General features: G+C 39.7%; 2 protein-coding genes across 2 annotated transcripts; both read left to right on the top strand.

Annotated features, from left to right (window-relative positions):
- On the top strand, nucleotides 5,204-5,668 carry LOC107636644. The gene has a single exon (XM_016340142.1). It carries the CDS (start codon nucleotides 5,204-5,206, stop codon nucleotides 5,666-5,668), a length of 465 nt encoding a protein of 154 aa, XP_016195628.1.
- On the top strand, nucleotides 16,123-16,724 carry LOC107636645. Its single transcript, XM_016340143.1, has 2 exons — nucleotides 16,123-16,350; nucleotides 16,437-16,724. Exons 1-2 carry the CDS (start codon nucleotides 16,123-16,125, stop codon nucleotides 16,722-16,724), a joined length of 516 nt encoding a protein of 171 aa, XP_016195629.1.

Raw genomic sequence — 20,078 nt, 5'->3', positions numbered from 1 at the left:
GATTGGATGAAGACAGCAGGAAAGCAGAGGTTCAGAGGAATGAATGCATCTCCATACGCTTATCTGAAATTCTCACCAATGATTTACATAAGTATTTCTATCCTTATTTTAGTATTAATTTCGAAAACTCCATAACTATTTTATATCCGCCTGACTGAGATTTACAAGGTGACCATAGCTTGCTTCATACCAACAATCTCCGTGGGATCGACCCTTACTCACGTAAGGTTTATTACTTGGACGACCCAGTGCACTTGCTGGTTAGTTATGAAAAGTTGTGAAGATATGTTTAGACCATGGTTCTGTGCATCCGTTTTTGGTGCCATCTCCAGGGAATCAATTTCGAACAATAATTCACAACCTGAGTAACAATTTCGCATACCAGCTTCCTTACTGGCGTTCAACTTTAACACTCTTTACGAAGTGTTCTGTTTTCACTGCTGTGAATTCTGTCTCTTGACTGATGCACATGATCATGACTCTAAGACTGAAAGAAAAATAAAATAAAAAATGGAAATGAAAATAAAATAAAAAGTTGAGTAAAGTTGGGTGGCCTCCCAACAAGTGCTCTTTTAGTCACTAGCTTGACCTTTAGCTCCTTAAGGAGGTGAGTAAGGGCTCAGATTTTCGCCCCTGACAGTGAATTTTCTTCCTGTCCTCTAATGAATGAGCTCTACATGATCTAGAGATAGGACACGGATCACTGTATATGGTAGGACTGGGTTCTTAGTGAAGACAACTCTCATACTAGGTGAGAAGCCTTCAGTTGGAACTTTCTTGTTCCTCTAGCCTTTAGGTACTTTCTTTTTAGTACCTTTGTGCTTAGAGCTTGTTGAGAGCTGCCCAACACCAAACTTAGAATTGATATTTGGGGGCTTTGCAGAGCTCTCCACAGAAAGAGAAGGTTGGCACACTAGGTGTTGCACAGTTGTCTCTTTCTTGGGAGGGTGAAGCTCTAGCAAGTCATTCTCTTGGCGATCCTACTCAAAGCGCCACAGACAAGGTCGAATCTTTTGGGTCAGAGAACGCTGCTTCTTTGGATTCTAGCCTATACCACAGGACCCTAATTTCCATGGAAATCGACTGAACTGGTGTCTCGAGAAGTCCCCAACGACGTCGTGGATTAACCGTCTGAGAGATGTATAAACTTAGCTGTTGGCTCGTGCTTTTTTTCCAGGTACTCACACGAACCCAAGTAGACACGCGTGTTTGTCAGGAACGTTAGTCTTAATGTGATGAACATAGCTAATTGGTTAGATCATCCTATTCACCATGATGAAGATCGGATATACATCTTAGAGATAGATCAAACACGGATCGAAGAAGAAACAATAATACTTTTATTAATTCATAGGAGTTAGTAGGGCTCCTCCCCTCAACCTAGGAGGTTTAGAAAGTCATACTGAAGTAAAATACAATGTAAAACTCGAAAATAGTGTAAAAGATCTGATGTCCAGTTCGAATTACATAAACATAATCCATTAAATCCTAAATAGATGACTAGTAATGGCAAAACAGTCTAATTAGTGCTAAAATCCACTTATGGGGCAAACTTAGTGAGTGTTTGGGCTGAGCTTTGATGAAATCCACGTGCTTAGGCTTCCTTGGGCGTTGAACTTCAGTCCTGACACCTTTTCGGGCATTGGACTCCAGCTTGGAATCCCTTTTTGGCGCTGGACGCCAGAACTGGTCAGATGGCTGGTGTTGGATGCCAGTTTTGGGCCTTCTAATCCGAAGCAAAATATAGACTACTATATATTTCTGGAAAGCTCTGGAAGTCATCTTTCCATACCCATTAAGAACGCTCCATTTAGACTTCTGTAGCTCCAGAGAAGCTCTTCCAAATGCAGGCAGGTCAGATTTGGACAGCATCTGTAGTGCTTTCTCTGTCTCTGAATCAGACTTCTACTCCATCTCCTCAATTTCAGCCAGAAAATACCTGAAATTGTCCAAAAATATAAAAACTCATAGTAGAATCCAAAAATGTAAATTTAACACTAGAACCTATAAAAACGTAATAAAAACTAAATAAAAACTACTAAAAACTATATGAAAATGATGTCAAAAAGCGTATAAAATATTCGCTCATCAGTAACTATTCCCCTTTTTGATGCTATTCATCAAGTTCCTAAGTATGCTAAGTTTCTAAAGGATTTTTGCATGAATAAGGAAAAGATCCATGATTTAGAAACTATTCCTTTGGGTAGCTCGATTTCTGCTTTGATGGGTGCTATACTAGAGAAATGTGGTGATCCTGGTCCTTGTATGGTTACTTGCACTATAGGTGGCGTATAGTTTGTTGATTGCATGTATGACTTAGGTGCCTGTGTTAGCATTATGACATTATCTATATATGATGCTTTGAAGCTTCCACCGTTGAAAAGGTCGACAGCCCGTTTTGTGTTGGCAGATAAAAGCATAATCTCAGTGGTTGGTATTGCGGAAGACGTCTTGGTGAGCATTAAGGGGCTGATTTTTCCTATTGATTTCTACATTCCAGAGATGCTCCCTAATGACTCAAGAAGACCATCATCTATCTTTCTTGGAAGGCCGTTCTTGAAGATCTCTCGGTTTAAATTGGATGCCTTCTCGAGTACCTACTCCTTTGAGATAGATGGAAGAGCAGTGAGTTTCAACTTTGATAAAGCTATGAAGCACCCACCAGAAGACCACTCCATCTTCCAATGTGATATTATTGATGAAACTGTGGCTGAAGTTCACCAAGGGACAGTTGATGAGAAGAACATGGTTCAAGGTGCAAGTGTGGGGGAGCCCCCTGAGTATACTGAAGACACGTTGCCACCTCTCGTAGTTTCGGATAATCAAGTGCGAAGCCATGAGCTGAACATGGAGTTAAAGCCCCTTTCACCTCACCTCAAGTATGCTTATCTTGAAGACAATCAAAAGCTCCCAGTGATCATTGCAAAGAAGCTTACTTCCCAACAAGAGGAGCAACTGCTTAATGTACTGAGAAGAAACAAGAAAGCTATTGGGTGGAGTTTGGCGGACATAGTAGGTATAAGCCATCAAGTCTGTGAGCACCGCATTTTTCTAGATGAGGGAGCCATGCCTATCCTTCAACCTCAAAAGCGGTTAAAGCCCACAATTCTGGAAGTTTTGAAAAAGGAAGTGACCCAACCGCTTGAAGCCGACATTATCTATCCAATCTCGGATAGTGAATGTGTTAGTCCAATACAAGTGGTTTCGAAGAAGTCTGGCGTCACAATAGAGGAAAATGAGAATGGGGAACTCATGGCTACAAGGGTGCAAAATTCCTGGAGAGTGTGCATTGACTACAGGAGCTTGAACTTGGCCACTCGCAAGGATCACTATCCACTACCTTTCATCGATCAAATGCTTGATCGCCTGTCAGGTAAATCACACTATTACTTTCTAGATGGTTATACTGGTTATTTTTAGATCCATATTGCTCCAGAAGATCAGGAGAAAATAACTTTTACATGCCCCTTTGGAACGTATGCATATAAGAGAATGCCTTTTGGTTTATGTAATGCACCGGCTACGTTTCAAAGGTGCATGATGAGTATCTTCTCAGATCTTCTTGAGCATTGTATGGAAGTATTTATGAATGACTTTAGTGTCTATGGTGATTCCTTTGACCTTTGTTTGGATAATCTTGTCAGAGTATTAGAAAGATGTGCTAGTTCAAACCTTGTACTTAATTTTGAAAAATGTCATTTTATGGTAAAATAAGGTATTGTTCTAGGCCATGTCTTTTCTAATACTGGTATATCTGTTGATCCTGCAAAGGTTGATGTTATTTCTGGTATATCAAGGACTTCAGTAAGGTTGCGCTACCGCTTTCCCATCTGCTGCAGAAAGACGTAGAGTTTGACTTGAGTGAAAACTAAATGGAAGCATTTGACAAGCTGAAGATTGCTTTGACCCAAGCTCCTATTGTGAGAGGGCCTGACTGGAGTAGGCCGTTTGAGATCATGTGCGACGCATCTAACTATGCGATAGGAGCGGCGCTGGCTCAGCATGAAGGTAAGGATCCTTACATTATTGCTTATACTTCTAAAACTTTAGATAGTGCCGAGTCTAATTATACTACCACTGAAAAGGAACTATTAGCCATTGTTTTGCTTTGGATAAATTCCGGGCTTATCTACTTGGAACCAAAGTGGTAGTATATTCAGACCATGCGACTTTGAAATATTTGTTAGCTAAGAAAGAGTCTAAACCAAGGTTAATCTGTTGGATATTGTTATTGCAAGAGTTTGATTTAGAGATCAAAGATAGGAGTGGTTCCCAAAATTTGGTGGCAGGCCACTTGAGTCGCCTAGAACATATTAAAAGTGACTCCACTCCTATCAATGATGCATTTCTACTTGATAGCTTGCAAGCAATATCTGAGGTGGTTCCTTGGTATGCACCCATAGCTAATTCTTTGGTTAGTCGCACCTTTCCTCTAATTTTTTCTAGGCATCAAAAGGACAATCTCAAGAGCGAGTCCAACTATTACATATGGGATGACCCATATTTGTAGAGATGTGGTGCTGACCAAATAATCAGAAGGTGTGTTCCACAGTCTGAAATCCAGTCAATTTTAGAGGCATGCCACTCTTCAGAGAGTGGTGGACACTTTGACCCTCAAAGAACAGCAAGAAAAATTTTAGACTGCGGATTTTGGTGACCCACACTTTTTAAGGATGCTAATATTTTCTGTGACTCTTGCCACCAATGCCAGAGGTTTGGAAACATATCCAAGAGGGATGAGATGCCCCAACAACTCATGTTGTTTTGTGAAATTTTTTATGTTTGGGGTATTGACTTCATGGGTCCATTTCCAAACTCGAATGGTTTCTTATACATTCTGTTAGCTGTTGATTATGTTTCTAAATGGGTGGAAGCAATTCCTAACCATACTGATGATGCTAACATGGTTGTTTCTTTTGTTAGGAATAATATTATTTATCGCTTTTGATTACCACGAGCAATCGTGAGTGATCAAGGCTCTCATTTTTGTAACAGAAGAATGACAGGTTTGATGAAGAAACATGGCATCATTCACAAGGTGGCGACGGCTTACCATCTTCAAACCAATGGGCAAGCCGAGGTGTCTAATAGAGAGATCAAGCACATACTCGAGAAGATTGTTAAACCTCATCGAAGGGACTGGAGCTCTAAGCTTGGAGATGCACTATGGGCTTATCGGACAGCTTACAAGACACCCATCGGAATGAGTCCGTTCCGTATAGTCTACCTAAAGGCTTGTCACCTTCCGGTTGAGGTAGAACACAAAGCTTACTGGGCTGTGAAGGAATGCAACTCAGGATTGGGAGAATCCGGAATTGAAAGGAAATTACAACTGGAAGCGTATGAGAACTCAAGGCTCTACAAAGAAAAGGTGAAGGCGGTACATGACAAGAACATCAAGAGAAGAAAGTTTAGAGCTGGGGATCAAGTCCTTCTCTACAACACAAGATTGAGGTTTATGCCAGGCAAACTGAGGTCAAGGTGGGATAGACCCTACATGGTGGAGAAGGTGAAACCGTATGGAGTTGTCCACCTAAGTCACCCCTTAAGCCCTACCTTCTACAAAGTCAATTGCCACTGTTTAAAGCTCTATCATGGTGCAAAAGTGAAGAACAACAAGGAGCTGGAGATCTTCCTCTTGAAGGATCCAGCAAAGGAAGAGGACTGAGCCTATGGACCATCCAACTGAAGGGCGTTAAAGAAAAGTGCTAGGTGGGAGGCAACCCACCATGGTATGATCTTCTTTTTTTTATATTTCTATTTTATTTATTTGCTTATATTCATTTCATTAATTTTCTTTGTTAATTTTCACATAAGCATGTTTCCCTTTTGTTCTGAGTTAAAAAAAATGAAGCATCCCACACGTAAGCGTCACCGACGCGCACGCATCATATGGATGCTGGCGCTCTCTGGTACATTTTTCCTGAGAGTTGTGCTGGAACTATGCGGGTGATGTGCTTGGCGCACAACCTACCCCACGCGTACGCGTCACTAGCAATTTCGTCATCTCACGTGTGGGCGTGACTGACGCACATGCGTCGTATGACCTTTCGGCGCACTCTGGTACAAATAACCCGAGAGTTGTACCGGTACTATGCTGGAATCGTGCGTCTGGCACGATGAATAGTCACGTGTATGCATGACCGACGCTTACGCGTCACTGCGATTTAGGCTTACCCACGCGTACGCGTGGGCGATGCGCACGCGTCATAAGCGCCGAATCACTCAATTCAGCGCGCCCAGACCCCCTTCCTCTTTAATCCCTCTTTTCTCTTTCTAATCCTAATTCTTCTCTTCTTCTTTCTTTCTTTCTACTTCTTCCTTCTTTCTCTTCCCCCCTCCACCACCACCGTCGGACCACCAACTCCGGCAGCCACAATTTCCTTTCCTTTCTTTTTCTCTTATCTCATTCTTTCTCCCATTCATCTCCCCTTTTTCATCTTCTTTTCAAGGTTTCTTTTCTTACTTTCTTCTTCTCTTTAATTTTTCTTTTGTTTCTTACATTCGCATATTTCAATTATTTTAATTGCGTATTAGTTTTGTTATTTGTAATTTCTTTTTCATTCTTTTCTCTTGCATTTTTATTTTGGTATTAGAATTTTATTTGGGTGATTATTTTGCTATTTCTTAGCTTGTTTGTGTTATGAGGTGTACTTTGACAATTGGCATCTTATTTTGGGTCCCCTATACACTTGGATTGATTACCTTACTTCCTATTTTTAATTTGCACTCCAAGTGTTTGTGAAAAAGCTCTCATAGTATCTTGATTTATTTTCTATCTTATTCTTGCACCTTAATGCTTCTTTTTCACAACCCTTGCAATCTATGTGTATTGAGCTTAGTACTCATTAATTTTTATCATAAAAGTGCTCATTATTTTGTTCCATGTGAATATTATTGTTGCTATGGATGCTTGAGCAATTCTTCTCATGCTTATTACTTGCATGCTTTTATCCCTCTTGTATCTAGTGTTAGTGACATGCCTTCATGATTTTAATTGGTGTCTTACTTGCATGTTGTAGCTACCATGTATTTAAGACACTTTCTTTCTCTCTGGCATTCATCATCACTTGCACTTTCTTACTTTCGGTGTTTAGCTCTCTAAATTTAATATTCCTTCTTTCTCTTCCTTTTTCAGGATGGCCATCAAGAGAGAAAAAAGAGAAGGCTTCTAACAAGATACCGGCAAAGAAGGGAACCAAAAAAGCACTGGCTAAGGCGCAACCATCCTCGAGGGTCAAGCCACCTACTAAGCGGGTGAAGAGAATCATCTGAGTTGATGAAGCAGAGAAGGAATTTCCCGCACGAGACTCTGCACAATTCAGTAACCGCTATTGTGAGTGGATGTTCCCCGTCTTAGCAGAGAGAAACTACCACAATGAGTACCTCCTCATTCTTCCAACGCACTTCGTTGACTTTGTGGTGCCCAGTATTGAAATGAGACAGTGGAGATTCTTAAAGAGGTAGCCGCGAGAAGCTAATCTCTCTTGGGAAGTTGAATTCTATGCCAACTATCACTCGCCTACCCTTCAGTCAGTCTTTGTGCGCCAAAAGTAAGTCCCTGTCTCAGACGGTGCCATTCAGAAAGTACTTGATATTTTACTTAGTCCGAAGGGGATGGACGCCTAATAAGAGGCACAGCTTGAGCGCCAGACAATCCAGTTTAACTGGAACAGCGTTGGTGCACACGAACCCCACACCTTCGTACAACAGTACCAGCAAGTACACTGTGTCGTCCAAGTAATACCTGAGCGAGTCAGGGTCAATCCCATGAGGATTGTGGTTTGAATCAAGATATGGTTATCTTGCAGGTCTTAGTCAGGCAGATCAGAAGGTTGTTGATTGTGAAAGGAATACCAAATTGGAATAAAGGATAGGAATAGAGTTGAGAGTTGGAGTTGCTTTTCCTTTCTGAATTAACTCTGGTACTACTGTCTTCTTTGCTTGTGAATGATCTTCTTCTATAGCAGGCTGTATGTGATCAAAGCCATTTTCTGTGGTCATTGATCTCCTCTGCTCCAAATTAAATGCCATTGCACGTGGTCATTCAATCTGGAAGAGGGTGAAGCTTTAGCAGTTCATTCTCTTGGCGATCCTACTCAAAACGCCACAGACAAGGTCGAATCTTCCAGATCAGAGAATGCTGCTTCTATGGATTCTAGCCTATACCACAGAGACCCTAATCTCCCCAAAAATTAGCTGAATTGGTATCTCGAGAAGTCCCTAACGAAGTCGTAGATTAGCCGTCTGAGAGATGTAAAAACATAGGTGTTGGCTCGTGCTTTCCGGCCACATATTCACACGAACCCAAGTAGATGCGGGTATTTTTCAGGCACGTTCATCTTAATGTGATGAACAGAGCTAATTTGTCAGATCATCCTATTAACCACGATGGAGATCGGATATACATCTTAGAGATAGATCAAACACGTATCGAAGAAGAAACAGTAATACTTTTATTAATTCATAGGACTCAGCAGTGCTCCTCCCCTCACCCTAGAAGGTTTGGAAACTCATACTGAAATACAATGCAAACTTGTATGGTGTCTCTGTTTTTTTGAAAATCATGTAAAATACACTTTAAATACTAAACAGATGACTAGTAAAGGTAAAATAGTCTTTTTAGTGCTAAAATCTACTTTTGGGTCCCACTTGGTGAGTGTTTGGGCTAAGCTTTGATGAGATCCACGTGCTATGGGGTCTCTTGGGCGTGGAACGCCAGCTAGGGAGTCCTCTTTGGGCGTTTGTACATTGGTCTCTGCTCTTTCTATAGCCGTTAAGAGCGCTCCATTTGGATTTTTGTAGCTCCAGAAAAACTCTTCCGAATGCAGGTAAGTCAGATCCGGACAACATCTGCAGTGCTTTCTCTGTCTCTAAATAAGACTTCTGCTCCAGCTCCTCAATTTCAGCCAGAAAATACCTGAAATTGTACAAAAACACAAAAACTCATAGTAGAATCTAAAAATATGAATTTAACACTAAAACCTATAAAAACTTAATAAAAACTAAACAAAAACTATTAAAAACTATATAAAAATAATGTCAAAAAGCGTATAAAATATCCGTTAAAGCATCCATATAGTTATCGCCCAACCTGACAGCGATTGGATCTATGGGCAATACCAGACTCGACCCAAGAGCATCTTCGTCCAAGCACTCACTTTGGAGGCTCGAGTGCGGGCACAGATCATGTCCCATTACATATTTCTGAGCACTCATGAGTCCACTTTCACTGCTGACATGGCCATTCTCGTCTGGTGCATTCTCACAGAGAAGCCTCTCAACTTGCCACAACTCATCCAACAGGCTATGGGCTGGGGGCAAATTGCGAGCAACTTACCTTTTCCCGCATTGGTTACAGACTTGGTATCTGCATCGAGAGTTTCCTATCGGGCTGGGGATACGAGGACCATGATTCCTAGGGATGACGAATTTGTCCTAAATGGGAAATATATATCAGACCTCAAGTGCCATCTGTGAGCCGGAATGAAGACCTGAAGAACTGAAGATTGATGGTTTAGAAGTTATAATAAATTCTCGTTGCAAGTATAGTTTCTAGACCAAGCAATCAACCTTTCTTACAAACGTTTGGTTGTCACAAGTAACAAACCCCTTAAAAATTGATAACCAAAGTATTTAAACCTCGGGTCGTCTTCTCAAGGAACTGCAGGGAGGTGTTCTTATTAATGGTTATGAGTCTTGTAAATTGGGGGTTTTGAAAGTAAGGAACAAGTAATTTAAATGACAAGTAAAATAAATAAATAACTATAAAATAAACTCTTCGCAAGGTATGAAAATTCGGAAGTCCTATCCTAGTTACTCTTATGAGAATTGAGTTTAATCCCACTTAGTTAACCTTTACGACAGCAAGGGAAAGTCAAGTGAACTAATTAGTTAGATCCCCAAGTCCTAGCCAACTCCTAAGGAAAGACTAGAGTTAGTGGAATTTAATTCAATTAGAGAAATTAATTAACAATCATGATAAGTTTGATAACTCAAGAGCCTCCAGTTAATCAATTAAAGCCAAGAATATAAAAAAAGTCAAATAAGAATCATAAATCTGAAATACCTCAATTTATATCAAATAAAGAGAAAATCAATCTAAACTTAAAGAGTTCATAGGCCAATTTGGCAACATAAGTAATTAAAGAAAAGCATTAAAGTATCTGAAAGCAAAAGAGAAATATAAAGTAAAAGGAATATTGAACCTGATGAAGAATTGAAATCCTAAATCCTTTAAGAGGAATCCTAATCCTAAAACCTAAGAGAGAGGAGAGAACCTCTCTCTCTAAGAACTACATCTAAATTATGAAAAGTGAATAATGATCGACCCCTTTGAATGGATGCATTCCCCCACTTTATAACCTCTAATATGTGTTTTCTGGACTTGGATCTGGGCCAAAAGGGTTTCAGAAATCGCTGGGGGCATTTTCTGCAGTTTTCTGCACGTGGCGTCTGTCACGCGTCCGCGTGGGTCACGCTTCACGCGGTCGCGTCATCTGGGAGTTTTCCTTATCACGCGTTGGCTTCGCTCACGCGTACGCATCATTTGCATTCTGCTCAAGGCACGCGTCCGCGTCGCTGCCTTTTCGCGCTGGGCACTCGGCCGCTTCGTCCATGCGTTCGCGTTGCTGCCCTTTTCTTCAAAACTCCATTTTTGTGCTTTCCTTCCATTTTTGTGTGTCTTCTTTCCATCCTTTAAGTCATTCCTGCCCTATAAAGCCTGAAAGCACTCAACAGACAAATCACGGCATCGAATGGTAATAAAGGATGATTAATTTTAATATCTCTAAAGCATAAGAAACATGTTTTTCACATATATCACTCAATAAGGAAGGGAAAGTAAAACCATGCAAATTACATGAATAAGTGGGTGAAGGATTGAATAAATCACTTAAATTGAGCACAAAATACATCATAAAATATGGGTTTATCAAGATCCGTCCTTCGACGCCCCTTCATCTTCTGCTCCACCATCATCCACACCACATGCACCACCACCATACACCAATAAGTTGCTACTTGAGATCCTTGAGAAGTTAGACCGGCAAGGCCGACGGATTGAGCAAATTGAGCGCCGCAACAAGCACCAATACAACTACTTGAATGAGCTCGTTAGTTGTACTCACCCACCTCCAGAAGAGCCCGATACCCCGGAATCCACTTCAAATAGCAGCATGGAGAGCCATGAAGAACCGGACAGTGGGAGTGATGATTCCAACCCCAGTTTTCTCATCACTGATGGCACGGAAGATCGTGCCAAGCATTAAGTGTGGGAAGGTCGGTAACTGACTTCCGAAGGTAACAATTCTCTCTCTCAACACCAATATTTTAATTTTCTTTTGTTAGATAGGATAACTTGCATAAGTAGTTAGTTGCTTGCATTTAGGTACTACTTGGTTGAAGTAATAAATTCTTTTTCAAGACACTACTTTAAAGCATTTCACTAATTTGAATTAAAACTTTTTGAACTTGCTTGAAGAATTTTATTTTGGAACATGGTTTTAGAGCTCGAACACACAAAACCAGTGAGATTTTGAACCTATTTGATTGGTTGCTTCTTATCAACCAATGTTTTATTTTAGTGTGTATTGTTCTCTCTAAAATTGCGATCTTTGTCTTGCTTGATTGTATATTTCCAGTGTTTGATGTATGCATGCACTTACGTGATTGAGGCCTTGTTTCACTATAGCTCACATACCCATATGGTCTTACCCTTTCATTTTCCTTTGCAACCCAATATTGAGCCTATTTTACCCCATTTATTCTTTATATTAGCACATCACTAACTCTAAGAGAAAAACAATAAATGTACCTAATTTGAATCCTTGGTTAGTTTAGACTAGTGAGATGCACATGAATTAAGTGTGGGAAAATTGGGTTTGGGGAATACTTGGTAAGGAAATTGGGTATTGTATATTCTTATATTTAAATGTGAAAACAATTTGGGCACTTGTTCATGCACCCAGCACATTAATTATTTGCATTAACTCACTGAAAAAAAACGAAAAAAAAGAAAAATAAAAGAAAAAAATACTATAAATAATAAGAAAAGAAAAAGAGAAGGCAATAAAAAGGAGATAAAATGTCCCAAGGCTAATAAGTGAATTAATGCATATGATTTGTACCCAAAAGATATCAAGGTGCATGGATTTGTGGAAAAATAGTTAATGGGTAGCTAGGCCTTGCATTGTGATGACATGGAATGTCTTAAGTTAGGTGAAAAGTTTAGGTTAATCAAGGATTTGGATTTTAGTCCACTTAACCAAATACATTCCTACCTTGACCCTAACCTCATTACAACCCTTGAAAAGACCTCTTGATATGTGTATTTGTGCATTAAATTTTTGTTGATTGTTAGAAAAAGAGCAAGCCTTGGAAAGCAAGATTAGTAGAGAACCAACAGAATTGACCCTCAGACACTAGAGTGATTAGAGTGTATACACTTCCAGTGAGGGTTCGATGCTCGACTCTTTATTCCCGGCTTTCATGAGCTTTCTTCTTGCAGGTCTACTTGTACTTTATTTTGAGATTTGAATTAGTGGAATCCAGTTTATGTTTGTTCTTTGAGAATTTGTTTACTTTTAACCAAGTAGGTAGAAACATTTAGCATGTAGTTGCATTCTTATTGATAAATTGCATTGCATAAGTCTCACCTTTTTCCCTTCACTTTTTTAGTTTCCTTGAGCTTAGCATGAGAACATGCTAATGTTTAAGTGTGGGGAGATTTGATAAACCACTATTTTATGATATATTTTGGACTGAATAGAGTTGGTTTTATCAACTATTCTCACACTTATTCAAGTAAATTGCATGTTTTTAAGTTTCCTTCCTAATTTTGTCCTATGATTGAAAATATGCTTCCTAGGCCTTAAAATTGTTAATTTTTAATTCTCCTTTATTACCATTCGATACCGTGATGTGTTTGTTAAGTGTTTTCAGGTTTACAGGGCATGAATGGATTAAAGGATAAAGATGAAGCATGTTAAAGTAGAAGGAACACAAGAAACTAAAGAGTTGAGAAGCGAGAAGCGACACGCACGCATGGCTGACGTGTGCGTGACCTGGAGCGCGTGGCTGACGCATACACGTGACCAGCGTAGAAGTTCATCGACGTGTACGCGTGGCCGACGCGTACGCGTGACAGAGCGTCACGTGCTGCACTTAACAGAACTCACTGGGGGCGATTTCTGGGCTAATTTGGACCCAATTTCAAGCCCAAAAACGCAGACTAGAGGGAGGGATGGAGCTGAGACTGGACACACTTCACTTTTCACTTTAATTTTAGATTAGTTTTGAATTCTAGAGAGAGAAACACCTACTTTTCTCTAGGGTTTTTGATGTTATTAGTTTTGTTTAGATTTGGATCTTGAGAGAGTTGCTGATATCTTCAATCGGAGTCATTTTTCTTATAACCTTCTTCTTTAATTTTATTCCCTTAATACTCTTTTTCATTTGGTCATTGAATTTATGTTTGGATATTGTTACTCCTGAATTTCATTAATGCATTGAACTATTTTTAGGTTTATTTTTATTACTTGTCTAGTTATTGTTAATCATTGTTAGTGGTAATTTTGATTTAATTACTTCCTTATAATTATCCTGTCTTTTATTTATGCTCACCATGTATTTATGAAAATGGCATTCATGTTAATGGAGTAGATCTTCCAACTTGGCTTGGGGGTTAATTAATTAGGATCCCTTGAGTTGTGATACTCAAGTATTGATCTGTAATTAGGAATTGCTGGCTAACTCAACTCTCACCAACTCTAATCCTTCCCCATGAAGTGACTAGGACTTGTGGGCAAGAGTTAGTGATACCCACTTGACTTTCCTTCAATTGCTAGAGGATAACTAAGTGGAAGCAATGAACATTTACTATTATACTTGGAAAAGACAACAATGATAGAAACTCCAATTCTCTCCCCTGACCAAGGCCTTTTATTTTGAATACATAACATCTCTTATTAGTTACTCATCGCTTTAATCAAGGTTTTGAAAACCGGTTCGGACCGGCCAGTCAAACCGGTTAAACCGTGAAACGTGAAAAAAGACGGTTCGAACAAACAGCAAAACTGCAAATTCCAAAAACTGGAGTTGAGCCATTGAATCGGCCGGGAACCGGTCAGTCGAACTGAACCGTGACCGGCCGGTTTTTTGAATGCACGTCCAAACGCTGTCATTTCAATCTCTCTCGGTAACTCCATATGCCCAGAATCTCAGATCCAGCCTCTAGTTTGCCCTAACTCCATCCTCCCAATCTCATCGTCCCTCACCTCCATTCAGCACTTTAGCCACCGCCTTGTGCCGCCGCCGTCGCGACAGGGCTCGCTCTCTTTCCCTCCATCGCGCAGCAGCCATTGCAAGCTTCCTCCCCTTCCATTGCGTAGCCACCTTGGGAAACAATTAATACTTTGTGTTATTAGTGACGAATCATGGCTATTCTTATATGGAATTTAAATATTGTAAACCTTAATATTTTGTGTTATTAGTCATTATAAGACTATAAGTTAATGTTTTATGTTTAGAATGCATATATAAGACTTTAGACTAATGCATAATATTGTGTTATTTGTATTGATTTAAATATTTGGTGTTATTAGACAATATTAGTATTGATTGTGATTATGCTTTAGTATTGATTGTGGTTATGCTTTAATTTTGAAGAAGGGTTGGTTCTTGTTATATTTTTCTAAATGAATTTTACCATGTCAAATAATGGTTGGAGTCTTGGAAGTTTAGATATTTTTACATGCTAGCTTACAAGAAGGTATCAACGTAATGTAATGTTAATGGCCCGGTTTTTACCCGGTTTTCACCCGATATAATTGCGGCCCGAAAGTATATTGGTTTCATCGGGTCTAGGGTTGGTTTCGGGTCTAATAAATAGACCTAGTGTATATTTCGGGTCGGGTCTAGATCACATTAAACCCAGTTTCACCCGACTCATGTACACCCCTAGTTGAGAGTAAACTTTTCCACTGTGATGCTTCAGAGCTTCCATCAATGCGATTTATGTTGTGTGAGCTTTTTCTATATCCTGTTTCATTGAGTATTCGTTTTGAGTTTTTTTTTAATGTATTTTCTCTGTTTGCACTTCGCATTTTCACTTCTAAATTTGTATATAAAATTCTTATTCTCTTCTTTTCAATGTTCTGAAAATCGGTTCGGACCGACCGGTCGAACCGGTTGAATCATGAACCGTAAAGAAAGACGGTTCGAACAAACAGTAAAACCGCAAATTTCAAAAACCAGTTAAGCCGCTGAACCGACTGGGAACCGGTCGGTCGAACCGAATCGTGACCCGGCCGGTTTTTGGAATGCGCGTCCAAACGCGATCGTTTCAATCTCTGTGGGTAACTCCATATGCCCAGAATCCCAGATCCAGCCTCCAGTTTGCCCTAACCCCTAACTCCATCCTCCCAATCTCATCGTCCCTTACCTCCGTCCCTCACCTCCATTTAGCACTTCAGTCACCGCCTTGTGCCGCCGCCGTCGTGACAGGGCTCGCTCTCTTTCCTTCCATCGCGCAGCAGCCATTGCAAGTTTCCTCCCCTTCCATCGCGTAGCCACCCTGGGAAAATCCAAACGAAGCACTCTGCCACTCTCTCACTCACGCGACCCTCCTCCTCCTTCCTCTCAAACTCGAGCTCCTTCCTGACTCCCACAGCTGCTCTGTCCAGCCACCGGCGTTGAAGCCACCGCTTTGCTTGCTGGTCGTCTCCACCGTTGTTCGAACTTCGAAGCCACCATCGTCGCTGCCACTGGTCTCACCTCGTTCCTCCATCGTGCAGCCACTGTCATGCCACGCCGTCTTTGTTCCACTGCGTCAGCCCCACCGTCGTGCTCCTTGTCACGCTCTGTGCTCTGTCTTGAAGGATCTAGTTTGTTCCTTAATTGATTGAGCATGTAAGTACATTCATCTTTCCCCTTGACTAAGCCCGGTCGAGTTGGATTTTTCACAATGATACTACAATCTCTGCTCTCTTTAGAAGGTTTTTTTTATTTTTTTTAACTGTAATTGTTGTTTTAAACTTTTAATTGGTTAGTTAATCTATAATTTTTCATCTTGCTTCTTCAATTGTTGTTATCATTAGTCATTATTGTGATTTAAGATTGTTAATGATCTTGAATATTGATTTTGATATGCTCTGGTTCTATGAACTGATTGATTTGATTCTGATAATTCTTGATTTGAACCTTGCTGAAGTTGTTCTGTTACCTAACTTGTTGGCATTGAACTTGAGCAACAACAAACTAGAAGGAAGTATCTCCTCTGACTTTAAGTCATTTGGAGCTCTTTATTCTCTTGATCTTAGTGGGAATTTGTTGAATGGAACAATACCAAGAGTGCTTGGAGAATTGAAGCAGTTGCAGTGGTTAAATCTCTCTCGTGACAATTTTTCTAGCACAATTCCATCTAATTTTAATGGCAGGTCAAGCTTAACTTTGGTTATGTTATTGGTTCTGCTTCTTATCTTTGGAGTATTAGCACTTACACTTTGTGTGATTGGTGTTTCAAAGAAATGCAACCAGAAGAACAATTTTTCATATGGAGTCATGATGGAAAAATGGCATTTGAAACCATCATTAAAGCTGCCAATAATTTTGATGACAAATATCTCATTGGCATTGGAGGGCAAAGATCTGTTTACAAGGCTGAGTTGCCTTTAGGTATGGTTGTTGCTGTGGAACAAACTTCACATGGAATCAAATGCGGATGATAAGTTCAATTGGAAGGCATTTGAAAATGAAATCAAAGCATTAACAGAATTTAGGCACCGAAACATCATAAAGCTATATGGCTTTTGCCAACATTAACGATTCTTCTTTTTGGTATACAAATTATAATTATGTTTTATTATTTTTATTTATATTCTATTTATTATTTATTATAAAACGGTTATTTCGGTTGAACCATAGTTGAACCGGTTAAACTTGTAAACCAGTGAACCAGTAGCCAGAACGGTTCGATGACCGGTTCGTTTTTCAGAACCTTGGTTTTAATTCCTAGCTATTTACTTTTCCGTTCTCAATTTCAAAAATATTCAGGAAAATCCTAACCAATAATTTGCATCTTGTGTCAACTCTTTGGAAAACGACCTGGAATTCTACTCCCGGTTATTTATTATTAATTGTGACACATTCTAAATTGATAGTGGAAATTTTGTCGGTTAAGGCTGTACTTGCAATGCTATTTTTATCAGAAATTCTTAACCGGCATTTTTCCTCACGTCAACATCCAGATCCAATGTACGATAGTGACTTGGTACATCTGATAGCGCCGAAATCAGGTGGGGGAGGCAAAATATAGCACACCGTTGTCTCGACCAGCGTCTCTGGTACAAACTCCTCCTCCTCATCATCCTCAGAAGAATTACTATCGTTGCTATCTGCAACGTACTTTTCGTCGGAGTCTTCCTCACCCACCTCCATGTCTTCCACCGGTATGGCAACATGAATCAGCGGTGGTGGGAAAGGTGGGTCATCCTGCACAAATGTCGAGTGTACAGAACCACTACCACCAACATCACCAACCTCGGCGGAAAGCTCCATCACTTGTTCTACTATGATTCTCCCATGGATGTCGAACATGAGTCGCACATGCTCGTCACCGAGGAGCCAAAATAGTCAAAACCGAAAAACTCCATTACCCAAGGGTGCTAGCAACCTATACTCCACCCTTCCGATCTCTCTTCTCCCTATGCCACCAAGGTTGCTCAATATCAAACTTTTCAATTTGGACAACAAACTTACGCACTGAGTGTGCAATAATAACAGATTCTCACACTCAAATATCACCTTATTATCATTATTTCTCATATGACAATTGGGGTACACATAGAAAACTATGTATCCGCTATTACTGGACATTTTTGCCTACTTTTTGTAAGAAAACGGGAGAAAAGAAGATATAAAATATATGTGTAGAATGCCAAGGGTTACACATCCTTTTGTAGCAGTTGAAAATTTGTCTTACTATATCTCGATTACACTGTAAACGCATTAATTTTACAAGTATCTCGCTTATAGTGTAAATGAGATAAGCATGCACGTATCTTGTTTACACTATAAACGAGATATACACGTGTTACGCATACGTGCCTTATCTCGTTTACAGTGTAAACGAGATACGTGCATGCTTATCTTATTTACATTGTAAATGAGATAAGGCTGGAAAATGGATTTCGTTAATAATTTTTATAATTATTTATTTCAATAACTAATACATTTATTTTATTTATTTAAATAAAAAATTCAGAAATAAAAATATATGATGAAGCATTAACAACTCTAAGTTTATCAAAGAATACCGATATTTACTTATATCGGCGGATAAAAAAAGACCTCTAGTACAATAGTAAAAATTTCTACTTATACTAAACTAGTTACTAGGGTTACAGAAATAAGTAATTGATGCAGAAAATCACTTCCGGTTCCACTTGGTATGTGCTTGGGCTGAGCATTAAAGCTTTCACGTGCAGAGGTCTTCCTTGGAGTTAAACACCAGTTTGTAACCTGTTTCTGGCGTTTAACTCTGCTTTGCAACATGTTTCTGGCGTTTAACTCCAGAATAGGGCAGAGAGCTGGCGTTGAACGCCAGTTTGCGTCGTCTAAACTCGGGCAAAATATGGACTATTATATATTGCTGGAAAGCCCTGGATGTCTACTTTCCAATGCAATTGAGAGTGCGCCATTTGATGTTTCGTAGCTTCAGAAAATCTACTTTGAGTGCAGGGAGGTCAGAATCCAACAGCATCTGCAGTCCTTCTTCAACCTCTGAATCTGATTTTTGCTCAAGTCCCTCAATTTCAGCCAGAAATTACCTGAAATCACAGTAAAACACACAAACTCATAGTAAAGTCTAGAAATGTAATTTTTATTTAAAAACTAATAAAAATATACTAAAACTAACTAAATTATACTAAAAACTATGTAAAAACAATGCCAAAAAGCGTATAAATTATCCGGTCATCACAACACCAAACTTAAATTGTTGCTTGTCCCCAAGCAACTAAAAATAAAATAGGATAAAAAGAAGAGAATATACTATAAATTCCAAAATATCAATGAAATTTCGCTCCAATCAGATGAGCGGGACTAGTAGCTTTTTGCCTCTTGAATAGTTTTGGCATCTCACTTTATCCATTGAAGTTCAGAATGATTGGCATCTATAGGAACTTAGAATTTAGATAGTGTTATTGATTCTCCTAGTTCAGTATGTTGATTCTTGAACACAGCTACTTTATGAGTCTTGGTCGTGGCCCTAAGCACTTTGTTTTCCAGTATTACCACCGGATACATAAATGCCACAGACACATAACTGGGTGAACCTTTTCAGATTGTGACTAAGCTTTGCTAGAGTCCCCAATTAGAGGTGTACAGAGCTCTTAAGCACACTCTCTTTGCTTTTGGACCACGACTTTAACCGCTCAGTCTCAAGTTTTTACTTGACACCTTCACGCCACAAGCACATGGTTAAGGATAGCTTGGTTTAGCTGCTTAGGCCAGGATTTTATTCCTTTGGGCCCTCCTATCCACTTGGTTAAAGGATGATGAATCCATATTTGACGATATATTTTGGTTTGATTTGAGTGGATTTCATCATATAAACCCACATTTATTCACCTAAATAGCATTCTTTTGTATTTTCTCCCTAAATTGTGCTTAATTATGAAAACATGCTCTTTTGTGCTTATTTTGACTAATAGGAGAAGAGAAATAGGAGAAAGCATGAAGAAATTAAGAAAACAAAGGAGAAGAGCTCAGCCATGCGTGCGTGCGCACAAGGATGCGTACGTACGCACAAGATGGAAATTAGCATGCGTGCGTGCGCACAACCCTCTGTGCATACGCACAAGTGGAAATTCAGCAAAGTGTGTATACGCACACATCTGTGCGTACGCACAGGTACCAACGCGTGACTTCATTTAAAAGTAATGTGGCTCGCGATTTTAGGGCTTTCTTAGCCTATTTCTGAAGGCTTGGAGGCTGAAATCAAGTGCTATATGAAGGGAACTTCATGCCATATGAAGGGAGTTTACTTTAGATTAGAAAAAATACATAGTAGGAGTAGG

The sequence above is a fragment of the Arachis ipaensis genome, chromosome B04, assembly GCF_000816755.2.
Source record: "Arachis ipaensis cultivar K30076 chromosome B04, Araip1.1, whole genome shotgun sequence".
NCBI lineage: Eukaryota > Viridiplantae > Streptophyta > Magnoliopsida > Fabales > Fabaceae > Arachis > Arachis ipaensis.
This window is presented reverse-complemented; position numbering and strand designations above follow the sequence as displayed.